The sequence below is a fragment of the Rhea americana genome, unplaced genomic scaffold (genome assembly GCF_003343005.1).
Source record: "Rhea americana isolate MKP2758 unplaced genomic scaffold, rheAme1 scaffold_47, whole genome shotgun sequence".
Classification (NCBI taxonomy): domain Eukaryota; kingdom Metazoa; phylum Chordata; class Aves; order Rheiformes; family Rheidae; genus Rhea; species Rhea americana.
In genome coordinates, this window is record NW_028186612.1 from 2,505,939 (window position 1) to 2,526,792 (window position 20,854).

Below are 20,854 nucleotides of genomic sequence, written 5' to 3' on the forward strand. Positions count from 1 at the left end.
CAGGCGCGTTCCGCTGCCCCCCAACATGGCGGCTTTTGCCCGCCGGCGCTTCCTGGGCGGCTTCGTCTGCGGCGCGGCGGTGGGGGCTGCTGCTTCGTGCTGGGCCGCGTGGCGGCTCCTCCGCAGCCAGAGCCGTTTGGAGCCGGCTCCGCCGCAGGGTAAGAGCCGCGGAGGACCCGGCGGGCGAGCTGCGCGGGGCGGCAGCGGCAGCGCCTCGGCGCGGCCCGGCCCGGCCCGGCCCGGCCCCGCTCTCCCTGCGCGGCCGCTTCCCGCGCTGCGGCGCTGAGGGGAGGCCGGAGGGAGCTTGCCGGGTGGGCGTTTGGGGTGCTTGCCCGCGCCGGGCTGTAAATCGAATTAAAAAAAAATAAATATATAAGTAAAAACGAAACTGTGGAACGGCTGTGGCCGCTCTCGCCGAAGCGGCGGGCACCGTGAGGAAAGGCGCTTCCGCCGCGCCGCCGCCGCTGTTGGAGCGCCGGCCGCCGTCATCCGGCCCGGCAGTTCCCCATATGTAAATACATATATATGTATATATATAAATATATATATACACACACACATATATATATATGTATACGTGGTGATTTGTCCCTAAATCTCTGCCAGTTTTCTCCTCTCCCTTAGGGAGTGCTGGGCAGAYGTGTGCAGCCGGTGGGGTGAGCGAGTCAGCCCTAGAGCCCTCCCTCAGGGGTGGGCACGGCGTGAGGTACAGCGGCTTTTTGGTAAAAGACAGCTTGGACTCCCTTAAATTTTTTCTTTTTCTTTCCTTTATTTTTATTTACTTTTTTGCCATCTTAAGCACGGCAGCAGCCTCTTCGTCTTGTTTCTGACCGCCCCGTTGCATCTGCGGGTGCCGTCCTGTCTGTTTTTCCTCCTCAGAGCCCRTCGAGGTGCCCGTGCTGGAGCGGTTCGGGTTCCCCGAGGCTGGGATGGAGACCAGGTGCTACAGCAACCACGCGCTGTCCTACGACCAAGCGAAGCGGGTGCCGCGGTGGGTGATCGAGCACATTTCCAAGCAGAAGATGCTAGGTGCGTGGGCATTTATTTACTTACGTTTATGGCACCCGAAATGGGCTTTGCAGGTCACATACCGTGTGGACCCAGGGGAGAAAAATCCTGCGCTTTTATCTTAAGTGTGGGTTTTTCCACTCATTCACGATCCCACTGGGGGCAGCAGGTCTCTGGGCAGATAYCGGGGCCATGGCATTATTAAAGGTGATGTTAATAGCAATTTAAGAGACCTTCCGTTGCAGACATTGAGGCTTCTTCAGTATTCTCTATATGTTTGGAACTAGTCAGGTGTACACACGTACTGCATCCTGCAGCAAGCAAGACGTGCTTGGCCCAAGGGTTGAGTGTGAAAGGGAGGGGTGAAGAAGAACTTGAGCTACCTCCCATGAGAAATTTCTGTCTGAATTTATAAAACGGTCTGAAAGCAACAGATTGGTGTATCTGTGTAAACGTAAACATTGCAAGTCACGTTGCAGAAGGGAACCATAACTTACTTATTTAAAATATGAACGGAAAGGAGGTTGAAAAACCTGAAGTTAAGCTTCTCTTACCTGGTTTAGACCTGCAAAGTTCAGTGTTGGTGCTCAAGTGGATAAAATTACTTTTGCTTCCTTARGTAGTGTAAACTGTCATTAATTTTATGGGCTAATGTATGTTAGTTGAGGTACTGTCTTACGTGTGTAAATGCTTGCAGGGTCAAAGCCTTCAGTAGCCAGTCTCCTYCATCTCTAGATCTTGAAGAGATTTCCTCAGAACAGAGGAAAAGAGCGAACACTCATTTCTGAGTTAAAAGTGGAGTAAAAGGTATCAACAGTTACAACTGTTCAAAGCTAGATAAAGCATACTTGCTGACTGCAGCTGTTATTTTGATGCTGTTCTGCTGTATTGTCTTATGCATTATCAAATATTCTTTTACTATTCTTTAGGCAAGACAGAGGCTCAGTAGTTTTTACTATCAGTGCAGAATGAAATGTGAGTGGTATATGGTCACTGTAAATTAAGTTCACAGTGTTATTTCAGTTTTTATAGGACAAATTATTTGTAATGGAGTTAACTGTATAATTGTAGAATGTTTTATTGTAGAATGTTTTATGAAGGTAGTAGCCGTTTAGATATATCTTAATCACTGTCTTCATATTACCTTTCAGCATTAAAACTATGATCCTGAAAATATTTACAGCCAACCCCTAAGTAGTAGAATTGATTTCACTTCTGCCTAAGGAGAAAGCAGTATTTTCAAGCTTGCTTTCAAGTGGAATTTAGCAGGTAGATTGTTGAAGTGATCAAATACAACTAACATGCAAGCTGAAATTAAACATCTTGAGGCATTCAGCCCTGATTTGTGTCTGATAGCTATTCTAACTGAGATTTGAGGCAGAATGATGCTGTTCAAGGTATTTGCCATAGAAGCCCTCTATGTATTGGCTCTTTGAAAGGATATATTAAAAAACTAAGTATTTTAATGRTAAATAAAAATGAAATATTTCAGAAACATGGCTGAGAGAAACCAGTTTTAAATACAAATGGGATGTATAAAACTACAACAAAAATCATGCATTTTTACCAAAGCAGTGAACAGAGAGTAAGTGAGGATACAGTTTCCAATTTTCAAGTTCAATAGATARATTACACTGTCTTAAACACTGAGATTCAGTAGGATTTCTTGATTTCTTTTTCTTTTTTAAAAAATCTCTGGTTTCACACATTGGTAAACTTATCAGGGTTGCTTCCTAAACATCAGTCTTGAGGGCCAAAGTTGTGTCATGTGCTTTACTTAAAAATAAATAAATAAATMAAAATAAATTGARTGTTCCTTCCTTCTAYCTGCACTGTGTAAAGATGCTCAACCACATCTTCTTTGACCGTTTGTCCATATGTCCACGGAAGAGGAAACTACTTACGGATGCTGGTTTCTATGTGATGCATTATCTATAYGCGTGTTTTTTCCTACCTCTTCCCTTCTTCCTTGTGGTCTGTAGATATTCTGGATTCTGCAGAGAACTGACAAGTGAAGAGCATCTATCACACTTTGGTCTCAGTATGGAGCATAAGGAAGTGTAGGGTGCATATGTGCTCAGTACTAATGGTTTAACAAAAAATGCTGAGTGTATGAAGCTTGTGTGTATAKGCACAGTCATCTACAGAAGAAGGAATAATTCTAACAGCTAACAGACTTAATTATTGAAAATGGCCCCTTGCAACAGGAAGTAGATTATGTGCAAAGTTTGAGGGAATTCTTCCTAGTTTGTGTAGCCCCCCCGATTAAATGAAATAGAGAAATGAAAGGAGAATATGTAATTGTATAATCGGTTAAATGAAAGGGTATGTAATGGTCTTACATACTGCATGTGTTTAAATCATGCATAAGATGGCATTCTGAATTTAAAAATAAATAATCAGTATACCTTCAGCACTGTGAACTGTACTGGAATTTAGAACAAAATCTTGGACATCAGTGGCAGTGCTCTAAGCCAGGGATTTCACCCTTTTCGGCTGTACGCCGTGCCTCTCCATGCTGCCTGCACRGACCTATTGTGCGGGCATAGCTGAATCAGCCTTGTTACTGTTTACTGATAACCTAACAATTTAGTGCGTTATTCCTCAGGTAATGCAGACCGAAGGCACTGTAAATTCAGACCAGATCCTAACATCCCTCTAATGTTTAGTGCTGTCAATGAAGACTACGTTGGGAGCGGCTGGTCACGAGGACACATGGCACCAGCAGGCGATAACAAATTTTCAACAGTAGGAATTTTTCTTCATTTATATTTATCAATGGGAAAGGGTAAAAAGACCTGTAAAAAGGTCTTTAAGCTATCCATCACTTTACACTAAAAAGTGATGTATAAAGTTCCTTTTGCTGTTTGTTTTGAGATGGAACATGGTCTCGTTTTTGAAGCATAGACCTAGACTCGAGTTATAAGGTCTGTTTCTGGTGATGCGTTGTAGATTACTGTCGCTGTCAACTTCAGGTGTCTAAATCAGATGCTGTAAATCAGATTCATTAAATCACGCCTAGATTAGCTTGTCTAGCAGAGATAGTGTTGGTATATCTTGCACTACATAGTGCTGAGCAAGTCTCTTCAACCTCTTGTATGTCACATTCTCTATATGTAAAATGAAAGTGATAACCTTCACCAACTAAACCTCTAAAGTGTCTTGGGAAGCCCAGGTAAAGTAAGATGGGGAAGATGACTTCATTCTGACCAGCAGGTGCTGAAATATTTAAGGCTAGATTGTGCAGAGCAAAAATACTGTTAAGAATTATTCTGTATTGACAAAGAGATTGACTGGATGATTTAAAAGNTTTTTTTTTTTTTTTTTTTTTTTTTGCCATAGTTCTTTTCAGTCTATAAAATGCCTTCACCTGCCATTTATTTGAGCTGTAACAAAAGCATACCTTACTGCCTTGGCTGACTAACAAAGTAGCTTTGGATTTGTTGGGTCCTCTTGTGAAATGTGCCTAATGCAGGCAATTTGTCAATTAAGAAGCAGCTTGAATTTGTATTTCTGCCCTGTATAGCATGCTGTGGGACAGAGTGACAGCACAGTGGCATGCRATAAATGAAAGAACCAGTCACTTTATTTCTACTGGAAGAGGTCTTTGGTTATTTATTTGTGATGTTTGTGGAGTGCTGGCATGGAGAGCTACCTGCACAGAGARATTCTGGATGTGGGGTGAAATATGGTATGATAATACAACCTTTCAAATACAGGGTTATAAAACGTTAATGTATTTCACAGTTTAATGACTGCAGGCAGTGGTTACACATTATTCTAAATACTTTTGTCAACCCTTCACTTTCATAGAAAAGAAGTATCTGAGAAATGTTGACAGGTACAGAACCTATCAAGATYCTGGTTTAAGATCTTTTGAACTTTTTTCTCCAATATTTTCCTAAGTACATGTAGTTATTTTAGCTCCTTCACATCTGGGGATACATGAGCCTCAATTCAGGGAAGCTTATGCCACTTTTTAAAGATARAATTAAGCAGGACTGTAGCTGTTTGAAGATTTTGGTATCATAAATCATTTTATCRCCTACGGCTTACATATCTGTAAGACTGTAAAATACTGATGAATATTTTTAATAAAGCCTTTTCTAGTAAGAAAAAGCTGGCCACTTAGCTAGTCCAGTACATTAAAAGCRTGAGTGAAAAATATTTTTCTCCTTCTAAAAAGGGAAGTTAGTTGCTTCCAAACGCRTTAGAAAACTGACACTGCGGTAGCGTAGTAATTCCTATGGCTCTAGAATTGGACATTCTTCTGCTGTGTTTCTATCCAACAAATACATCCAGTCTGGAAGGTTTACACCTTAGTTTTTATGCTTCTTACTGCAAAATAATTCTTTAAATACCGTGACTTAGATATTGCCTGACATTTTATGTTGATAATATTTTGCTATGGAGATAGCAAGATTCTCATCAAAGAATTTCTAAAATGTGTTTTTAGCTCATCTTTATAGAGAATGTTTCAATGAAATGATACTATTTTCTTTCTTTATGCAGAAAGCCATGGCTGAAACATTTTATCTTTCTAACATYGTACCTCAGAATTATGAAAATAATGCTGGATTTTGGAACAGGTGAGAAACTGTTTGAGTGAACTAAGTGAAAAATATYGAGCAGTGATATAAATAAAAAATCTGTATTTGTAAAAGACCTTCGCTTCAAAGTATTCTCAAGCATTTTATAGGCTTCCTGTAGAGATCATAGCAACRTTCTCTGAAATGAAAGGCAACTCATTCCTCACAGTGCAAAAAYGATATAATGACTGCTTCAATTCTTTATCTAGTAAGGCTGTAGAGGATGTTTATAAAGAGTAAATAAAATATTACTGGGATTAATATCTCTGTCCATAGGGAAAATTCAGTAGAAACTAGGAAGATTAGATTTTAATTTAACGTCTCTTCCCCAAAAGAGCATTTTCAGTACAAGAGTATTCACATCTGTGTGTTTGGATGTTAATTTTTGAATTGGAGATGCGAGTGCTGCACACTGAGTCATCACTATTTTAGGTCTTAGGGGTTTCCTGGAGTGCCTTGCTTTCAAGTAGCAGTCAGACAAGTTCTTTTTACCTTGTGAATGCTGGCAGGTTCAGCTTTGAGGTGATATAACTGGAAGATGCATTTTAATTCTATTCTTATAGGCTTTTTACTCTTTCCCTTCTTTGAGCAGAAAAATCATTAATAAAACTAGTATTCATYGTGTGATTCTTGCATGGGGCTTAAAGAATGTTAAGACTCGGAAGCARGAGGGAAAATGATGATTTTTACAAAGTTCACTCAAGGGAAGGTTAACAAAATTATGCACAGTACTAGTAAAAGTTTATCAAAAATACCTCACCATTCAACTAAGTGCTGCTTTCTAGTTTTACAAGAATGCATGTAAAATTTTGAGGAATACAGTAAGATYATGCTATTTTATAGGTAAATAAAATGCTGTAACATTTACAGAGACTTTTTATATTGTTTTAACACCTCAAGAGTTTGAAAATTTCATCAGGCACTATCCAACTCACAGATTAGGTTGTTACTAACATTTTATCCTAGCCTCTGRTACCTGTCTGCACAGTTTAAGTATATAATCAGGATGTTTGTACCATTTGTGTTGCCAGTCATTTTTTTAATGACACTCAATTTTAAGCATACTGTACTTTTCTGTTATCTTGTATTCCTTCCTGGCTTCAGCCCTTTTTCTCTATTTTAATTGCTTGCTGCTTGAGTTGTCTTCTGAGGTGGTCATAGATGCTGCAGCTTAGTCAAACTAACAATCTGTTGCTTTAGAAAGTGGAGTTGGCYCTCCAAACATGCATTTCTCCTGCTTTCTTCGTGCCAGTTCTGACACTTCTCTGTGTGGTGCATCGATTCTGTTTAACACAGTTGAAAAACTATTCACTTTTTGTTTTGCTTGGTTATGTTTTTGCCACATGAGAAAATTGGATCAACTACTGAAGCGTGTGCAAGGGCGAAGGTGGAAGATGAAGACAATGTGTTCAGCTGGGGCAGGCAAGGGGAGCAGTAGGGAAGGGGAGAGTGCAACAAATCTTTCRGATAGAGCAAACTATTAGATATTATATTAGGGTGAAAATGTACAAGGTTGCTTGAGCCTGTATGACAGTTCACTATCATCAAGGGAGGAACTATTCAGAATCACTCTTGCTGATTCTGGCGTCTGTGAGCTAATTTAGCTCACTAACTCAGCRCACCAAAAAAAGACTTTTTTGTTCAGGTTACAGGCAGGTGAAGAGTTCAAAGGAAGCCCAGCTACRATGTATGAGGAACAGGGAGGAGGGAGAAGGTAGTGAAACCTCTCCCTTTCAGAAGCAGCCATATTAGCTGAGTTCATCTGTCTCATGTAACTTACCTCCTCCAGGAGAAATACAATTCTATCTTTGATAAAATTCCAGTAGGTATCACTTTATCAGATTTCTGTAATACTTAGGATACTAGATCAAAGCAAGGCTATAATCTTCCATTTTATGTGAAATAAGTGTGATCCAGAAGCCTGTTTACTTTTATAAAAAGATTTTACTTAGATAAACTAAATTAAGCATAAAGTAATAAAATCAGAAATACTATTTTTTTTTAAAAAAAAAAGCTAGTCGGTTATATATATGAGTAGTAAATAGCCTTACTGGGAATGGAATTGATGCATCTAGAAAGCTCTTTGAGCTACTGAAAGAGCTGAGTTTTAGAAAATGTATGATTGTGAAATTGTCTRTGTTGCAGGATTTTAATTCCTTGGGGGTGATGGGGAGGAAATAGTATTGTGGAACCTTAGAAACCAAGGAGAACACAACCTGCTGTTTAAAATGAGTATCTTTTTACTGATTCTGAGTGACCCTCAGCAGTATCTTTTCAGTGTCAAGTTGGGAGTAAGTACAGCATTTGAATTTTCAGGAAATGTGGTAAAACTACAGAAAACTGTTTTCAAATGTGCAGGGCTAACGCATGCTTATTTGCGAATAAGTGAACCTGGAGCGGGTGAGAAGCATGACTTGTCCAGGAAGGTAAAACGCAGGCACATGTCAGTCATAAGGGTTTGGAAAAATGCCCCAAAACTGTCAGTAGTTTATCTTGCCCTTCATATTATGTTTCTGAGAACGGGTTGAGCCAGCTAGGAAAGCTTAACAATCTGACTAATATCTTTTCAGAATGGAAATGTATTGTCGGGAATTGACTGAGAGATTTGAGGATGTTTGGGTTGTTTCTGGACCTCTGACCTTGCCTGAAACAGATGGTGATGGAAAGAAGAGAGTTACTTATCAGGTATGTATCTATGTTGTTGGGTTAACAGTGCAGTGTTAAGTGTTGTTATTTTATTTTTTTTTAAGTGTAAGAAAATATCTCATTGTAGCTTGGGAAAACAAAAYAAAACAAAAAAAAGTTAAAATTCTTGTTAAATGCAAAGTATCAGAGCAGGTCTAGTTCATTAGAGATACTGTATCTTGCCTACACATTGAAAAGTACATTTTGCAAATAAAATAAATTATTTTAAAGAGAGGGCTATTAAATGTCTTTAACAATCTGTAGTAAAACTACTGTGACTTCTATAATACATGACAGCATCTAAATAGAGAGCTAGTGGGTTTTGATGTTTGTGCATCCATTCAGTCATTTATTGATACATATTTTAAAGTGACTGCAATACAGAAGATAACTCTGAGAATTCCATGCTGTGTAGGGGATTGGAATGCCAGTGCTCCATTGATTTTAAAAGCAGTTTTCTGTAATCCATATGCATTCCTTAAAATCTCAGTTTTGAGGCCTAATCTAAGAACAAAGCCAACTGAAAGACTTCTTTCAAGCTTGGTAGGGTTTAGGTGAATTCAGCATAGCTACTTGTCTGTGATGCTACTTCTTCTGTTCTTCTTTTGGCACCCTATTTTTGTTATATGCTTAAAATATTCTGAAGTTTGGGGGTTAATCATGCACACTCTCTAAAAGTCATCAGTGATAGACAAACAAGAAAGGCTGTCAAGTTGAGAGATGAACTTATTGTTGCTTGCCCCAAATTACTCTTTGCAAGCATGTGTTTAGATTTYTGTAGGATCTGAATGAGTAAAATTTTCGAGGGGGGGGATTGTTACATTCTGCCTCTAGTGTAATGAGATATTATTGCTGTTTTCAATTGTTAGATGCTAATCTAATTTGGTTGCATGATGCAAATAATAAATACTATATTTTGCACCTTCTAGCTAGCATGCTAGCTAGAAAAAAAAAATTTCTTTGAAAATAAGTACTTAGATAAAATGTAACTTCAGCTCAGGAGTAATTCAGTTGTCCAGCTAGTTTTCTGAGGATCGGTAAATGAGTTCAGTATAAACAAGCCRCTGTTTCAGGGGGATATGAGAGTAAAGGAAGGAATGTTCAGCTTTCAACCCCAGCTTGATTAGCAGTAAGATTTAGGCACTACTTTTCCATTATAAATGCACACTTGATTTCTGTTAGATCAAGTTGGGAACTCAGTAATGATGGAATGTAATTCTTCCTACTTGCTTTTACGTTTTTACTTCTTTAAAAACTGTCCCTTTCCACCCACACATGTCTGTAACCTTCGCTGTGGTGGAATTACAAATTTGTGGGTGGAGCTTGAGTTTTGTTTTTTCTTCTCCAGGCAGTCACATGTTATAAACATGAAATTACAGTAATAATAATTCATCTTTTTAATGTTCAGTGGCAGTTCCAAACTTCAGTTACCAACACATCCTTGTGAGGAGGGTGATGACTGTTCTCATTTTCAGGGGGATAAATAGTGGTTAGGTGATGTGGTCAGTGTCAAGCAGTAAGGTAGTGGCAAAGCTGGCTTTAGACTGGCCAGGGCTCCTTGCCACCCAAAGGGAGAGGTCCAGCTTCACTGCTGCGCATTTGCAGTCCTTTACCTTGCATACCAGTGCTGGTGACTGTCAAATCCGTCCATAAGCTGCTTAATTAACTAATGCGATGAAAAAAACATTTGTACTGGACTTTGTTTACTGAGCTTGTTTTTTACTGAGCCTGTTTTCTACTGCCTTAGGAAGATAGAGCAGTGTGCAGAGGAGCCCAGCATTTACCAGTGACAGCTTGAGATAGGTGGCAAAAACACATAGCTGGGAGCAAGAGGGGAGTACTCCCTTTCAGCAGCATCAATCTGAGCATTTGGCTTACAGTTGCCCAGAACAGTGCTGTGAGAGCTCCAGGCTTGCACATAGCTGCTGGAATTTATTTTCTTGTAACTGTCAGGGCATTGCACTCTTTTTTTTTTTTTTTAAAGGATTAAAAAAAAAGTATTAATCTTGCATTGCAAAGAGTTAAAAATTGTGAGAGCTGACTTGAGCATTTTATAGCTGAAAATGCACAAGTTAATTGCTTGCTGGAAAACCAGTCTCCCAGCTACTTCACTTTTGTCTTGGTCATCCTTTTCTAGTTTTTGTCCCTAGAAGAAGTGTTCACTCACAAAAGAAATGTTACTTAAAAAAAAAAAAAAATCATGGCTCCATACTTTGGTTCTTAAATGTAAATTTGAGTATTCTACAGGTAAAAATAAGGGCAGGCATTGCAACTTACTGCTTTTATTCTAAGTAACCTGATAACAGTAAACAGTGATAGAATAATAGTGGCACAAAATGTACGTGCTGCTTTGATTATCGTATCATTCTGTCCTTGTCTGCTGCCAAGACATCTTCGTCGTCTTTGAGTTTGATGACAACTCTGGTCTTTCATAAATGTACTATCAGTTTTGGTCTTGATATCAACTATGAAGTGAAGTACAGTGTGGGATTGAAAACAATGAAATGATGGTATTTGTGTTTTCATTTCATCATTTGGCAACATTCATAAACCCTTCTTAGTCAGCTTTCTTAGAGTGGGACTCACTACGTAGATTGATTTGTGTTTAAGCCTCTGGCTGTGAATTTGGGAACAGATACTGCTGGCTACCAGTGGGAAAAAGAGTTGGAAATATTTTTTTTCTCCTTAACTTATACAACACTTCTAAATGTAAATAAATACAGTCTAAGAAAGGCTTTGTTATTTCAAAATCTGTTTATAGCATAAGTTCTTCTGCTTGTAGTTGAAGCTCTTCTGTAGGGAGAGAGTCTTCAAAGTGGAGAGGGTGTTTTGTTTGGTTGTTTTCTCCTATACCAACATACACCCCTAGAAGAAGGAACATGCTCTGTCAAAGCACTGGGTGGAAGTTCTTTTGCAAACAGAATTCAGATGCAGTTGCAGTCACTGCCTTTGACTTTAGCGGACTGCGATTCTGCCCCTAAACCAAGAATTCTGAATTAGCAGCTAGACAAGAATGGAAGATAACTCTTAGCCATCTTTCAGGACTGAACACTGTTAGATTCAGAAAAATGACTTAGAAATGAATGGCTTTTGGTCCTCATTGTTTGGGCTTAAAAAGCTGATGTGGGAAAGTGTCCTTTTTCTTTTTATCTACTGTTTAAGGAGAAGTGCTGTAGTATACACCAAAGTGCTGAAACTCACAACCTATAATTTGGCAGCATAACTGTTATGACTCAGCTCTTTTTTAATGTTTTTTTCTCCTCCAAGAGAGAACTGTGAAAAAGAAAACACAGAAATACTACAATGAGTGTGTCTGCATTGAGTTGTTTCAATCTTCTCTTCAATCTTTATTTCCTTGTTTTTGACTAAATGAGTGGTAAAATACGTATCCATGGCTTTACAGGCTGGTGTTTTTCTCATTAGACATCCAAAAAGGTTATTTTTAGATCACTATAGAGGAAAAACAGAGCATCGGTCATGGCATTGTTCCCAGTTCCTGCTTGGACTCTGGTACCATTTGTTGTTTAATTCCAGAAAGGGAATTAACCTTGAACTCCTTAGATGCCAGTGCTGTTCTATCTATTGGCTGAACTTGCTGTATCCTCAGATATGGTCTGTCACTTCATCTGTCTCCAGTGGAGGTTTTTATTGCAAAGGCTGAATTGATGACWGTGCTTGGTATCTGAAAAATATATTTTGAGGATATATGGAAAATAAAATGCCAACAGGAAAAAATCTGTTCTGTGTCATTGGAGTGGCAGATCCAGGTTTTTCATCTTTGTCCAGCTCAAATCAAAATGACATTGTCTTGTTTTATACATTACTGTTTTCCAGTGACTGTCACTACAGTGATTTTCCTCTGTCAGSAAATTCTGAGTTTGGGATAGAACATTTTGCAGTGATTTTACTGCATCATGCTCAACTCTTCACCCTCCTATTCCTGCTGTCACTGTACTGAATCTTAATTTAAGAAGGATCAGCTGTGGCTGTCCAGAGAAAACACAATTTAGATACTATTTTGTTCATCGTTTGAAGAAGACGTTTTTCTTTTCCCTTTTGTTAATATACTGAGGTCGTACTGGCATTGTGTCCGTTGTTTAATTTTCAAAATGGAATGACTGGACTTTCCCAGGTTGGACAGAGATGCATAATAACTATCCCAGAAAAGATACTTTTTTGTAATCCTGTATCTATGGTARGTCAGTCCCTGGAAAGCAAATTGCACCTCTCAAATGTATAATGGTACTTTATGGTTTCCCCAGTCAACTTTTTCTCTCTTGGCTAAGATACTACAGAGGGAAGAAATCCATGGTAAAGGAGGAAATAAACTTGAGAGCTGTTACTATGTGTTGACCTCCCCAAATGGGCTCAAGGCTGCACAGACAGTAATGGATGCAGGTCCATTCTGTGTGTCCCATAAAACTTATTTTCAAAGGGCTAGGTGTTAGATCAGCTGGTACAACCGACTAGAGCTTTTGTCAGCCCTAAATTTAGACATGATGTACAAATGAAAATAATAGACGCTGGGTTAAGATTGGAGGAGAAGGGACACCAAAGGTGCAGAATAGATTTATGGGTTTGCTTTTATTTAGCACTGCACCCATCCTGAAGGTTCTTTTATTATAGGCAAAGTGGTGATAGTAGCTGTATTAGATTCGGTGGTAAATAACCTACGTGGATTTTGTGGAAGAAATAAATGAGACATCATAACGCATATACGCATTCTCGTTATATTAAARAAGAAAGTTTGTCTCTTTTATGCCATAACAGTGTTTGTATGGACACCTTTTTCACCATCTTTATTTTTTCTTCCTTCTTTTTTAGGATTGCCAAGTGACTTGGCAATAGCAATCAGAACAGCCATAACTTAAATCTTCCTGAAATACATACATTTGCATTTGGAGTGTTTGACTGTGYAATTTTATAACAGTTTATTAATTTGGTTTGTATTTATAGTATTTGCTGTATTTCAAAGACTGCCTTTACACTTCTTAGTTCTGCTCAATGCCATCTGATAGAATTCTCTCAAATTTTAGGGAGAAACAGTGCTGACAGAATTAGTGCTGCCCATCACAAACTCGGAAGGGATTGGAATAAAGGCAGTTAATGCTGTCACAGCAATCGAGTACAAGAAAAAGTGCTGATAGCAGAGGGAACTTTTTATGCTGCCAGAAGGTCTGTTTCTATTCAGAATTCAGTACCGCATTATAACCAAGCTCTATGTTGTCAAATGTGGGGTAATACTAGCCGGAATTAATTATCTAAAGCAAAACATCTTTTGGGCTAGATCATGCCTAAACTTAAAACAGCTAAAGTGAAACAGGTGACTGCTGAGAAGGCTACAGTCTTATTTTGGGTGACAGGCATGATGTGCCTGAACTTTGTACCTTAAGAAATATGACAGAACTCTTAATTTTGTTATTGCCAGATGTAGGTAGAAGTGTTGTTACCTACCAAATGTGCACAATTGTATGTACGCTTGTTCTTAGGCAATTCGGATTTCCAGGGTACCTTTATCTTAACCTGTGGTTGTTAGAGAGAGAGAGAGAAGAAAGGGTTACTGAGTGTGGAAGGAATTTCTGGAGCTATCATTTTAAYGAATTTGGGGGTACACCTTGATGCAAGGACTCTTCACTGTGTGCTGGTGGTTAAGTTGTGACTGAATAAGATTTCTGTTTACCAGGTTCTACAAGAATCTCTGATCTAATTGTCAGTCCTAAACTACTGCTCCCTGATGAAAGACTAGCGCCTTCTGCTAATTCTCTTTGTGGTTGATTTTCATTTTCTAGTCACTAGGTGGCAAAATACTACTATTAGATTCAGAATGCCTTTCTTTTAAAAATTATTCCTACCCTTTCAGAAGAAGCTGACTTTCTTATAAAAATATAAAATTCCGTATGAAATTAAAACATAACTTTGTTTAAAAATTTTGAATAGAATTAACTGTTCTGTTTTGCTTCCAGTAATCTCTCAGGTATTCTACTATTACACCTTATGTATTGCCTCTGTGTTGTTTATGAAGAATGCAGTTTTCTTTCTTTTAACCTGCAAATTGTCTTTTTCATTGGCAGCTTTACCCCCTCTTTATGTTTACTCCCATGAAGTTGACCTTCATTAGTATGTTATGCTTAAAATTATCTGAGGTGCCATTAGCAACTATCTTTATTTTAATATCTAAGCACTTCACAAATATTATCAAATTCATTCTTTCTCCAATTTGAAAACTTTCAGGTAAGAACAGTATTATGATTTGGCCAAAATCATGCAGGGAGCGGAATGKTAGAAGAATCACAATTCAGTTACCTAGCTGTGAGACCAAATTTATCAAAGCTCACTGAGTTCTCTCTGTTTTGACAAATCTTGTTGCTTCTGCCCTTATCTTTATCTGTGCCTGTGAGCTCTTAAGTTGGTAAAACTGCTTACCAACACATTATTGTTTTAGCAATACATAAGCATCTCCAAATGTTAAGAATTGCATGCATTTTAGTGTCCCATAGTCAAGACTGCTGTCGATGTTTGTTTAATTGGACATGGAGAGGTAACAAATTTTTCCCCCTTGTGGAATACAAGTATTGTGTATCAATGTCAATACTTAAAACCAACAAACAAAAAAACCCCATTATGTTGAAAGTGATTTTATCATAATGTTGCAGTATTAGATAACACGAGTTTGGTCATAGTGCTTCAATCAATGCYAGCTCACTGAACAAAACAAGAGCAAAGGAAAAGTAAATAGAATAGGAAACTTCAAAGTGTTAGGGCAATGAATATTTTAATGGTGAACTAAAATGGACAGCAAAAGAGAAATAATATTTGAAATTTCACATTAGTATTACAAATAGGAATGAGAAGGGAATATTTATAATGATACAAAAAGAAGGCTTTTGGGTTGAAAATAYATTTTTGAGGCTGTTGAAAATGTGAAATTTTTTAAACAAAATTTTATAAGAATAAAAAAAATAGAAACTTTTGAAGGGCAAGGCAAGAAACTTACCTGGTTTCCTGTCCCCAAAGTGGTGTGAAAGCATCTGGGATAGCAACGATTTTCAGTAAACCAGTGCTATATTTTTTGGGTTGTACTGGCTCTGAGGTTTGAGTCGTAGATACTATTAAAAACTGTTGCTTTCCAGCCAGGATAGATAGCCGTTGCAGGCACTGATTGTTGGAAGATCATCCTCTGCCTGTGGATAGACTAGCACAGATCAAAGTCAACATCTGTCCACAGCTGRTCTTGACCTGCTTTCTGTGCTGTTACAATAGGAGCATATGCTGTCTGCCTCTGTTTGGCATGCACAGAGATAAATGTGATGGTGCAGATCAGAGTAGTGATCCRAATTGCTGTAGTTAGGTATGAAAATCCTCTAGGTGGCAATAGGAAATTAATTATTGAGTTTTTCCTGCCTGGTRCTTTTGTTGCTTACTTCACTTCATGCTTTTTTACTTTTCCTGGCTGTTGAGCTAGCTGTGCAGGGCAGCAACATGTGAGTATTCAGCAGCAGCTGCTCTATCTACTCCTATAGAAAAGCAATTGTGGTATATTAGAGTGTATAATGATGGAAGTACTGTGGTTTGTTCAAAGACTACATTTCTTTCTAACAATAATTGTTGGATCACCCTGGTTGTGTAAATTATTGGTGATGCATCCTGTGCGTGGTTCACATCAGTTCTAAACTGCAGAGGAAGAGTATATATGCTTTGTCACTCACTTAATCTCCGCGCATGGTAATCTCTCCCAGCAGAATGAGCTGGGGGATAGAGCTTTTATGCCTCCTTTTGTGTAAGGGAAGAACACTATCGTGGACTCTGACCATTCTGGTAGGCTAAAACTTGGTTTAGTCACTTTATTAGAACTCAGTAAAGTAATTGTAAAAGTTTAGGGCTATTCAGAGGACTAGTACAAAGCCTCTGCTTTAAATTTAAATTTTGTTTCAATCCTCAAAAGAAAGCTTATGTGGAACTGAARTGGTGCATAAATTACAGATATGGTCATTGCCTGTATAGCATTGAGTTGTATTTAGAATTACATTTCTCAAAAAGCAAACCTGCCTTCTTCTTGGAACAGTCCTCTCAGTCTTTCGTTCTTTCCTTCATGGGGACATATACTATGCATAAATGCATTATTTTGCATAGAATATATATATATATTTGCATAATATTACATAAGCATAAGGTCTGTTTTCCCTTAACACCCACTCCAGGCATTCAGCGTTTCCATTTCATACCTAACTATTCCACATACAGCTCTATTCATTCCCCAGCCTTTCTATCCACCCACTCGGTCCTCAAACTCAATCCCCTGTTGTCTCTACTAGCTCACTCAACGCACGTTCACCTGTTTGCTTTACATATGCTGTATAACCCCTAATTGGAGCTACTTGTAGCAGCTCCATCTGCGTGTTCCGCCTTCCTCTTGTCTTTTATATGAAAGGCAGGATGCTGGTATGTGTTTGGAAGGTTTTGAGGAGGGATGGGAGCAAAGGTGAGGTCTGAGGATGTATGTAAGTATTTAAAGTGGAAAAGGTATGTGAAGAGGCCTAGAAAAGGAATTGTGGGACGTATTGCACAGGAATGCTGCAGATGAGGAGCTTGTGAACTCTGAGAAACCTCATGAACAGGATTTAGGCTGGCTACCAACCATCTCTTGAGGGGCTAGAGCAGCTTCAAGGTGCCTCACAGCCTCGTGCAGGCTCTTTCTTCTGCTCTGCTCTGCCTTGGCAGCACACAGCACCTAGTAGCTGAGGTTGCAGTATGTGCTCTGGAAGTGTTGTCTTCCAAGGGGAGGAAAAGAACTACAGCCTCTGGCCTTCAACGGTATCACCTACTGCCTGTGCTTGGCCAAATACAGAAATACGAACCACCCACTTCCTGCCCYTGAGCTTTTTGTGCTTCCTGCCTCCTTCCCTCTTACCCCCAAACCATGGCATGTCCTTCCTGATTGGAGTGCCAGCCATCTCAACAAGGTTAAACTCCAACACCCTTCACTTTATAATTCAGTTTTAAGCTGCTAGATATAGCAGTAGATTGATGTGTGGTTTTCAGTAGTTTTTAAAATTACCTGTACATCAGTCAGTTCTGATTATTTATGCTCCTGATCCCCGGGAGCTGTAACTCTGGTTTCACCTACACTGAATGCTAAATGCAAAGTGCTTTGACACTCAGGAGCTCTAATTTCCCTATCAAGGCATCTGTCCTTGCTGAAAGGAAAAGTAGCTTTAACATAAGGTATTTATTTAGGGAACTGCTTRCCTATTTCAATGACTGTTATATGTCTAGGCAGGGCTTTGGGAGAGGGTTGGTGGCACAAGCAAGATCACTTTTGTAGAGAAGTGTAAACCACAGCAAGGTGATGCAGAAGTGCTGTTAAATAACCTAGTTTAGGGAAGAGAAGGAAAATACTCTGTTTCTGGTAACAGAATAAACAAATCCAAGAGTAGATGTTTCATCTCTTTATCAGAGGTTTCCTTGTCTTCTAAAGGCATTTTTTTATGGTTTAGGTCTAACCAGGCCTAAAGGACTGTAAGCGCTATTAGAATTCATAACTGAAGTGAGTTAATTTAGGAATAAACAAAGTGACGCTTGGTTCAGTAGCCATAGGCAAAGTTTGGTTTTAAAATGTATTATCTTTTGCCRAAGTGCTGAATATTCTCCAAAATAAAGCATACATGGGAAACGTTTCCTCTATGATTGAGTGATACAGAATATATGACTGGAAAGAGCATGTCTGAACTGATACACTAGATCAGTTTGTAAAATACTTGTAATTAATTTGAGCAGTTGTGGCAGTGAAATAGATACAGTTAAAATACAGTTTCAGAGAAAGCAGATATCTAACAAACTGTCAACAATCAAAAAGTAATTCCTTTTGCAGGTATTACACACCCTGGATATAATATTCAAATACTGGATTTTATGTATCAAACAAGATCCTTGTTTAGCTGTTACAGAGCATCTGCATCTTCTGTTACTGTTAGAATAAAAGTACAATTTTAGAAAAGGTAGTTACACGGAAGGGTTAAGCAAAAATTCAAGTTTTCTGCGTACAACTTGTATTTTGTCAGCACAGCAGATAAGCTCAATACTGTTGCTGCAAAAAAAGCTTAATAAAATGCATGCATGAGCATCATTTATTTGAATACTGACAGGGGAAAGATTACAGTATTTGTCATAAAATRGAATATTCCCTCAGATTAATTCTTGATGCAGGATGGAGTGTCTACTATATAYGTGTGTATGTGAGCTTATTCCAAGTTTTAAATGAATTCAGGGTCCTGGTCATTCCCTCCTAGTGCTTCAAGACTGGGATCCTGGTCCAAGTGACACAGCAGGAAACCCAAAATATACAAGCTCTTAAGCTGAATTATAGTGAATACGTGGAATAAATACATGCATCAAATTATGCCTTTTCTTTGGATCAACTTCTTTCTCTCAAGATGCTAAGAGCAACTGACTGTACTACTTTTATATCTGGGTCCCCTCATAAAAATGCTTGCTTAGATAGAATAGCTTAAATATAATATGTATGTACATGGATAAAATGAAAAATAACTGACAAAAGGTAAGTTAGAATTGATTTTTTTTTTAAATGACTGTTGAAAGTATCGATCTGATTTGGAAYTGCCAAATCAGGGATTTAAAGTGAAGTTTAGAGTCACTGTTATTAAAAACAGCTTTTGAAGTGTTAATATGATGCAGTACAACAAGGATCTCTACCATCCCTTCATGTCAGCTATGTTTACAGGTCTGCACCAGAGGATTAGTGAACTGGTGTCTTGGCTGAATCCTTGTTTCCAAATATGTTCTTTGGATTTGGTTCCAGTTCAGTTTCAACTGCAACTGAAGTTACTCTGTTTTTTCCTCTGCTTGACAAATTTAAGTTGAATTCACTCTTACTAATTTCTTAGTCTCTGATCTTTAYGGATATTTAGGCAATTACTGACTAATCTTTTGACCTTTTGTCTGCATCATTGCTTTTAACAGTCAARTAGAAAGTTAGTTGTATTACAGGACAAAGGCCCAGAGCCTTTTGGGAAAGTCTCCTACTGACAGTGGCCAAACAACTCTGCAGTTAACTCTGCAGTTTACTCCTCTCTTCTCTGCCCTGCTCTTCCTATTTGAGAGAGWTTTGGATATCAAACAACCAGCTCAGTCCCCAGCAACTGTATAAAGAGCTGCAAGGAAACGTGTTTCTGTCCTGGCTTGTGGTCTGATGCATTGAACATGATTTTGATGTGTGGTTACACGCTGTGACTCCATTTTAAAGATGGTAGGATTAATCTAGCTCTCCCTCCTCGCCCTCTTGCCCCCACAACTGATGAGATCTGTATCTGTAACAGAACTTTTCTTTCCCTAGGTAATTGGAAAGGATGATGTAGCTGTGCCATCCCACCTCTACAAGGTGATCCTTGCCAGGCGGAGCAGAACAACCACAGAGCCCTTGGTACTGGGGGCTTTTGTGGTGCCTAATGATCCCATAGGCTTCAGTCACCAGCTGACTGAGTTCCAAGTAAATATTGAAGACCTGGAAAAAATGTCCGGTTTGATTTTCTTCCCCCAGGTGGACAAAAAGAAAGATGTTAAAAATATCTGTGATGTGGACACCTGTAAACTGATGGGTTTCAAGGAATTTACATTGTATATCACTACTCGAAAAGTGCAAAGTGCTCATACGTTGCACCGGTTGGAGAAAGTCATGTCAGAATTAAGGGAAGCGGGAATTGAACCTGACGAATATCTTCTAAAGCTTCACAAGAAGAAGGAGGAAGAACTGATGCAGGAAAAACAAATAAAAGCTAGAGAAGGGAAAGCTGGCTGAGTGMTTGTTCAGAAATACGTTTGGGTTTTGTACTTTTTAGAGGGAGGCTGTAGGCAAGCAAAAAATAGGGCTTTCTGAAGTACATATTTTGAATTGTGAAAGAATAAAGAAATATTTGGAAGTTGATGAGGTTGGAATAATGTTCATTCTCCTGTAATACGATGCACACGTATTGCGTGGTTTGCTGCAATATTTAGATGTGGGAAATGAAAATGACCCCTTTCTGGCATGAATAGATTACAGGACCTCCAGAGAAGGCTTTGTGCTATTTTTCAAACCAGACGTCAGACTTGGGGTTTGTATGGAATCCCTTCTAGGAATATTGTAAAAATAGACAGTAAACACCTTGGGAGTATAACTGGCACATGTCTAAATGTAACAGCCTGCAATTGTCTTTCAGTATGATGCCAGAGGAGCAGTAGTAATTCTGGGGGGGAGTGTGTGTGGGGTTATTACAGTGATTTAGACATTTTATTTAACAGTTTTTTTTTTAATAGCGAAACCTGTATTAAATAATCCCTTACAATCTTAGTTACTTAGTTAGGTTCAACAAACAATTCAGATGTTCTTACCTCTACAGATCTTGTGCACTTTGGATACTTAAGCATAGCGGTAGCTGRTGATTGTCAGTGATCAGTCGCAGCAGACGTCTCCCTGTTAAACTTTTTTTCTTTGCRGAATATATATTACACAACTTGCTATCAGTGTAGATTAGATCTTCAAAAATTATTATAAGCTTAATATTTCACTTTAACCACTA

The 20,854-nt window shown here is 38.7% G+C and overlaps 1 protein-coding gene across 2 annotated transcripts; it reads left to right on the plus strand.

Moving 5' to 3' along the window:
• The first annotated feature begins 19 nt into the window (after positions 1-19).
• On the plus strand, positions 20-20,223 carry EXOG (exo/endonuclease G). Of its 2 annotated transcripts, XM_085316460.1 has the most exons (7): positions 20-158; positions 880-1,029; positions 3,617-3,756; positions 5,521-5,597; positions 8,168-8,282; positions 19,633-19,677; positions 19,837-20,223. In XM_085316460.1, the coding sequence occupies exons 1-7, from the start codon at positions 26-28 to the stop codon at positions 20,092-20,094; spliced, it is 918 nt and encodes a 305-aa protein (XP_085172586.1). In that variant the 5' UTR covers positions 20-25; the 3' UTR covers positions 20,095-20,223. The 2 variants fall into 2 exon arrangements, with proteins under 2 accessions (XP_085172586.1, XP_085172585.1); XM_085316459.1 differs by having other exon boundaries at positions 19,633-20,223.
• The last annotated feature ends 631 nt before the right edge of the window (positions 20,224-20,854 follow it).